Raw genomic sequence first — 7,385 nt, 5'->3', positions numbered from 1 at the left:
GATAAAGACGGAGACAGAGATAGAGTTATGATAGAGACCGAAATAAGATAGAGACATAGATAGAGCTAAAGACAAGTCTGAGAAAGAGATAGAGTTAAGATCAATCTAGAAGACAGAGGCAAAGATTGAGAGAGATAGAGTTAAGATAGAGACAGAAGACAGAGACATAGGTAAAGATAGAGATAAACACAAAAATAGAGTTAAAGATAAATATAGAAATAAAGACACAAATGAAGTTAAAGGCAGAAAAATAGAGTTGAGACAACAATAGATTGAGATAAATCTAGATTAAAAAAATAGAGATAGAGATAAACACAGAGATGGAGTAAATATATATAGAGAGGTAAAGCTAGATAAAGATAGAGACAAAGATAGAAAGAGGTGAAAAGAAAATGAGAGAGAGAGAGAAGAAGGGGTGTGGAAATGAGTGATTAAGGGAAGGAGGCCGAGACAAGCTGAGGACCTCCAAAGCTTAATTAGGTGCAGAAGGAGGAGACGCGCCAGATGAACACCCCTCCTCCTCTCTTTCTCTCCCCATCACACATATGCAAATCTTTACAGTTGAAAAAAAAAGCAGCTGTTGCAAATAGGTAAGACCACTTCAAACCAAGCATCTGTTCCCTGGTCAGACCTGCGCTCCGCTGGTGGAAGACCCCTCCCCAGCTCCTCCTCCATCAACCCCAGGCGGATGTACCACCATGAATAATGTAACAGGGAGGGGTGGAGGCCACTGGGCGTGTGTGCACATAGTGAAAAAAAAGGTGGGGGTAGTTCCTCCTCCTGCCTCTCCTTCACCACCCCCTTCTCTTTCCATTCTCCTCCCCTGCTCGCCCAACCCCCGAGTGGCTGGCTGCACTGCAGAAGGTCAGAGAGAGAGAGAGAGAGAGGAGGAGGAGGAAGAGGAGAGAGGCACAGACAGCAGAGAGGCAGAGGCAGGGGTGGGGTGCGTGTGGATGTACATGAACATGCCGACAGGAGAGTGTGCGGACGAGCGATGACAGCAATGCTGAGCCCAAAGATCAGACAGACCAGGAGAGGTAGGACATGCTTGCTCTGCCTTCACACCTACTGTACACTGTACCTGCCGGCTGCAGGAGCTGCCTCCTCATCCCTGATGACAGGAGCTGGGATGAGACTGTATCAGATCACAGGATGTTTCAGTGATGCTCTGACTCCAGCCTGACATGCCATTTATTTGAAGTGCCATCTCTGCTGTAATTCAGATGATTTTTACACAAGACTATGTCTACAGAAACACTTTTTTCCCTCTTTACCTCATCTCCAGTCTATTTTCCTACTGCAGTGAAGTCATGTATTTCTGAATGAGGCGGCTGCTCTGCCCACGCAAGGAACCTCTCTTGTGTACATTAGCATTCTACTACGACTGGTCAACGCTGCCAGCGTGAATTCTATTAAGAGGAGCGAGCAGCATCTCTAGTTTCATCACTGCGACACTCACAGACTGCCGTCAGCTGCTGTGTGTGCATGGACGTATTAATTTGTGCATGTGAGCATGTGTGTGTTCCTTCCCTGGCGCTAATCTCCATGCCGACAATTATATAGCTTGAGCTGATTAAAATGAAATGAATAGTTCCCAACAATGGGAGAGTGATGTGCAGATCCTCTGCTGGAGGGGCATGAAATTGGAGGCAAAGTGGATTAAATCTGCATTTGCATACATTACGATGGCAGAGCAGATTCGACTGGCTTTATTAATAGGACTGATGCGCTGTGTACATTTGTAAATTATCGCTCAATTGATTACAATGTCACAATTAGGCTGCGTGAAGTAACGTTTAAAAGCCTGATGGTTTCAGTATTATCAGAATTAAGGTCCCATTTTCAGCTCATTGTGTGAATGAGAAAATCAAGATGGGAAAAAAAGACACTCACCCTGCATTTCTGTTGGGAAAGAGGAAAGGAGAGAGATGGATGCATCTGTGTGAGAAGCATTCTAAGCATACGTTCTGCAAATTGATGCTTCCCTGCTGAGGGTGTCACAATTGTTGCATGAAGCCCACGGATAAAGAGTGATGTGACATATGTGAAATATGTAGTATGTACTCATTTAGGATCAGAGCAGCATATAAAGGGGATGCAACACTAACCAGTGTATATGTGACAATGTAGGGAACTGGATAAGTGGAATGTCAATGAACACCCTCAAAGTATGAAATTGATGATATAAATGTCATTGAGCCTTTTATTGATCTTTCATAGCTGCAGCATTCATGATCCTAGAGAAAAGATAACTAGCTTAGCTTTACTGTATAGAAAGGACTGTTTTATAATGTTTCCACCATCCCATGTTCTTAAGTCCTATGTTCCTTTTGTTCCAATGGTCCTTTCATCCTATTGGCCCACATTTCCAACACCCAATATTTCCAAGGTCCTATATCCCAAAACCTTACGTTTCCAAGTTCACATATTCCTAATGCCCAAAGTCCTATGTTCCGATCATTACCAAGGTCCTTTATCGCTAATGCCCTACGTACCCAAGATTTTATGTTCCCCAGTTCACCATTTGATAAATATTGGAACCATACCCCTTACACCTTAACCTGATACGCTGATAAGCTCACTCAGGTGTTGGCCTATACTAGCTGAGAATCAAACAGCAATGCTGACGAGTTCCCACAATAAGCCCTGACATACAGTGCCTTGCATAAGTATTCACCCCCTTTGGACTTTTCTACATTTTGTCATGGTATAACCACAGATTAAAATTTATTTCATCGTGAGTTTATGTAATGGACCAACACAAAATAGTGCATCATTTGGAAGTGGGGGGAAATATTACATGGATTTCACAATTATTTACAAATAAAAATCTGAAAAGTGTTGAGTGCATATGTATTCACCCCCTTTACTGTGAAACCCCTAACAAAGATCTGGTGCGACCAATTGCATTCACAAGTCACATTTGCAAGTCACATAATTAGTAAATAGGGTCCACCTGTCTGCAATTTAATCTCAGTATAAATACACCTGTTCAGTGACGGACTCAGAGTTTGTTGGAGATCATTACTGAACAAACAGCATCATGAAGACCAAGGAGCTCACCAAACAGGTCAGGGATAAAGTTGTGGAGAAATATGAAGCAGGGTTAGGTTATAAAAAAATATCCAGAGCTTTGAACATCTCTCTGAGCACCATAAAATCCATCATAAGAAAATGGAAAGAATATGGCACAACCGCAAACCTACCAAGAGGAGGCCGTCCACCCAAACTGAAGAGTCGGACAAGGAGAAAATTAATCAGAGAAGCAACCAGGAGGCCCATGGTTACTCTGGAGGAGTTGCAGAGATCCACAGCTGAGGTGGGAGAATCTGTCCACAGGACAACTATTAGTCGTCTACTCCACCAATCTGGCCTTTATGGAAGAGTGGCAAGAAGAAAGCCATTGTTGAAAGGGATCCATAAAAAATCCCGTTTGGAGTTTGCCAGAAGCCATGTGGGAGACACAGCAAACATGTGGAAGAAGGTGCTCTGGTCAGATGAGACCAAAATTGAACTTTTTGGCCTCAATGCAAAACGCTATGTGTGGCGAAAACCCAACACTGCCCATCACCCTGAGCACACCATCCCAACAGTGAAACATGGTGGTGGTAGCATCATGCTGTGGGGATGCTTCTCTTCAGCAGGTACAGGGAAACTGGTCAGAATAGAGGGAAAGATGGATGGAGCCAAATACAGGGAAATCCTTGAAGAAAATCTGATGCAGTCTGCAAAAGACTTGAGACTGGGGCGGAGGTTCATCTTCCAGCAGGACAATGACCCTAAACATACAGCCAGAGCTACAAAGGAATGGTTTGGATTAAAGAATGTTAATGTCTTAAAATGGCCCAGTCAAAGCCCAGACCTCAATCCAATAGAGAATCTATGGCAAGACTTGAAGATTGCGGTTCACAGACGGTCTCCATCCAATCTGACTGAGCTTCATCTTTTTTGCCAAGAAGAATGGACAAACCTTTCCATCTCTAGATGTGCAAAGCTGGTAGAGACACACCCCAAAAGACTTGCAGCTGTAATTGCAGCGAAAGGGGGTTCTACCAAGTATGGACACAGGGGGGTGAATACTTATGCACCCAACAGATGTCAACTTTTTTGTTCTCATTATTGTTTGTGTCACAATAAAATTTATTTTGCACCTCCAAAGTACTATGCATGTTTTGTTGATCAAACGGGAAAAAGTTTATTTAAGTCTATTTGAATTCCAGTTAGTAACAGTACATAATGGGAAAAAGTCCAAGGGGGGTGAATACTTATGCAAGGCACTGTATATGATGATAAGACCTTGGGTACATTTAGGACCCTGGTAGAGGACACGTGGATAGGAGGGGGATCAGCGGAATGAGGATGTGTTTGATTTTTGAAGGTTAGCTCGTCTTCTACCTGCCGATCAGTCGGGTAGTGCTAGAAATCAATTCATCAGTTCTGCTTAATGAAAGAACAATCTGACCTGCAAAAAGGCATCCACACACTAAGCTGCAATAGAGCTACATTTGCTATGGCTGGCATCAGACATCTAGTAGCAGCTTTAATTGCCCACATATCAGCTGCTTCATTCTCATGCTGCGTCTTCTTGATCTGCGTTACCATGGTTTTTATGATCAAAGTCCTGCAGTGTAGCGACACCCTGACACTCTGCCTGTTTGAAGCATGTACGAACGAACTCCCTCACGACTAGAAGCTGTGAGCAGGAGCAGTCAGCGTGGATAAGAAATGAATGTGCACACTGACACACGCAGATAACGTGCACAGGGAGATAACGTGCACGGTAATGCACAGCTATGCACACACCCGCCCGCTACTGCAGATCAGTTCCGCTTCACCGCAGCTTTCACGCACAGGCTGCACATTATTGGCCACACACACACACACACACACCACACACACATACACCCACACACACACACAAATGATAGTTAACACATTAATCAAGAGTGATAGGCTAACTGGAAGTTACACCCTGATGCACCTGTAACTCGGCCATTTTCGACCAGCCATAAATCACTATACAACAACCAAATTAATGAAATTGAATTCCTCTGGAATGCCTGTGTGCTTGTGCACGTGTGCGTGTGTGTGTAAGTGATTTAACCATATGTGTAGCGTTGTCTATACCTATTGTGGAAAACCTGCCTCGCCATCCTAATGGAAGGGCTCCTCTGTGATGTGCACGAGAGCCGTACATCCATTTCCTGCTTGTGATAAATATAAGACTCCAAACTGCATTAAGTGACATCACAGAAGCCTCAGCGAGTGGGGGAGAGAGAGAGAGAGAGAAAGAGAGAGAGAGAGAGAGAGAGAGAGTGTGCGTGTGTGTGTGTGTGTGTGTGTGTGTGTGTGAATAGGGCATCAAATGTCCCTTCATGTGTTCTACCACTTGTGTTTTGATATGAGTCTTTAGACAACCATTTGTTCACATTGTAACATAACTTGCATTCTTAGACTTGACACTGGTGAGTCCAGCTTCATACGGACAGAGCACTCGTTCAGGATTGTCATTTTCAGTTCTTGCATTTCTCATTTGATCTGTCAATGACAGACCAGGTTAGAACATAACCTATCACTATTTACCTAATTGTATTTCGGGTAAACTGAATCAGTTAGTGTCTTATATCTTTCTCCGCAGAGGGTCAGCTCAGGCTTTGAAACATTTTCTTCTGGGATTTTATTCACCAAATACAATGGGTATGAATTAAATCAAAAAGCTGTCGATAGCCAAAACATTGACCAAAGTCATTGGTTATTGGCTCTATCCTGTATCTGCTAAAGTGCCATCTGCATTTGCCATCCAATCATTAGTTAATATCTTAGTCATATCTGGTCATATGCAGATAACTGTCAATAGAGATAAGTCAAAATCGATTTAAGACACCTACAAAACCCATCACTGTTTGTGTTGTGTGTGAAGAAACTTTCAACTCATGTGATAAAAGAAAGTCGATTTTCATAAACATGTTCTGTGTTGACTTTTGTCACCATGAGCTTGTAATGGTCCAAGTCGCAGTCCTACCACATTGAGCACAGTGAAACAGGTGGCGCTAGAGGCTTGAACATGTAAACAGATGCAGGTCAGCTAGCTCTCTAATCAACAGACTAGTCTCTCATTTTATTCAAAAAACACCTTTGCACAACAGACTCCTGTCTCCTAACTGTTAGTTTAGTTACTGAAGTCTGTTTGGCTGCAGATTGTAAGTGGAGTTTAGGTTTGATGAAGTGTTTACAGGCCACCTAGCGCCCCCTGTCCACCAACATGCTTGTTCCTAATATTATGTCATGTAGCCTGTGTGCTCATGCTATTCCTGGACATTCAGCTAAGTTATTCATCGACCACCCTGAAATAACATGACACATGGGGTCTATTTACATCTATTATCATTGGGGTTCATCATGATAAATACTGTGGACAGGCTACATCGCCACACACCATCAGGCATGACGTTGACCCCTATAATTAGACTCTGCCTTTCTTCAACTGGTAGCTACTGTAAATGGATGAGCCACAATTACCCTCTCTGTCTCAGTGGATTGCAGTGATTATACATAAAGGGCACATTTACAGTAAAACAGCGTATTTTCAGCCCTGTGGCTGATGGAGGGAGAAGTGATCCCAGAGCAGCTCCACCCACGCAAAGGAAGGTCTGAATCACTCTGAGCAGAAGGTCCAAATTGGCGCAGCGTGTAGTTGGTAGTCGTGCTTGGAACACACACAGGCTCAAATATCAGTTGTTGTGACTCAGGCATGAATCATCAGCCACTGTACGTTCCACTGTCTGTGATCCAGGCAGCTGATGTGTCGAACAACGGTGCTCTTTTATGCAAACACGGGTTCAGACAAGGACAGAGACTCATGGAGGGATTTGATGGGGTGAAGAAAAAGGACAAGGAAGGAGACTGAAAGACTGCAGCCCAGTGCCCATCAGGGTTTAATGTAACACTTTTTGGTTTAGGTTTGCTTTTCCAAATCATCACTGCCACTGGACCAGTTCCCCCATGATGGAGATAAATAGAAAGGTGAAAGGCAGAGGTACTGGTTTTCTAAGATGTTGTTGGTGACCAAACAAGTAGAATATTAACCCTCGAGGGGTCCTGGAGGTATTGAGCCATTTTAAGAGCTCAGAAACCACGATTTTAAAATGACTTTTCAGAAAAAAAGAGATTGGTGTTTGGGGTAAATACAACATCTTTAATTAACACCGATTTGAACATATTCTGTATCAGTGATTGCTGTTTGCAGTTTGTAAACAAAACTACCTCGTGTATTTGGATTCAGTTGTTATTATTATAAGGAGAGAACAAGTATACTCCAATTATTAGTAAAGTCACTATCCATGACGTATGACCTGCGATAGCCGCTGAGTTTGAGCAGTAACCTG

The 7,385-nt window shown here is 43.2% G+C and overlaps 1 protein-coding gene across 1 annotated transcript in view; it reads left to right on the top strand.

Annotated features, from left to right (window-relative positions):
• Positions 1-1,003: 1,003 nt before the first annotated feature.
• si:dkey-191m6.4 (rho GTPase-activating protein 22) overlaps positions 1,004-7,385 on the top strand; it is a 31,429-nt gene continuing 25,047 nt past the window's right edge. Inside the window, exon 1 of the mRNA XM_053413321.1 lies at positions 1,004-1,037. Within this exon, the coding sequence (XP_053269296.1) occupies positions 1,004-1,037 (34 nt within the window). The remainder of the gene's footprint in view (positions 1,038-7,385) is intronic.

Source organism: Pleuronectes platessa, chromosome 21, assembly GCF_947347685.1.
Source record: "Pleuronectes platessa chromosome 21, fPlePla1.1, whole genome shotgun sequence".
In the NCBI taxonomy this organism is placed as follows: Eukaryota; Metazoa; Chordata; class Actinopteri; order Pleuronectiformes; family Pleuronectidae; genus Pleuronectes; species Pleuronectes platessa.
Note: the sequence above shows the minus strand (reverse complement) of the source record. Positions and strands in the feature narration are given on the sequence as shown.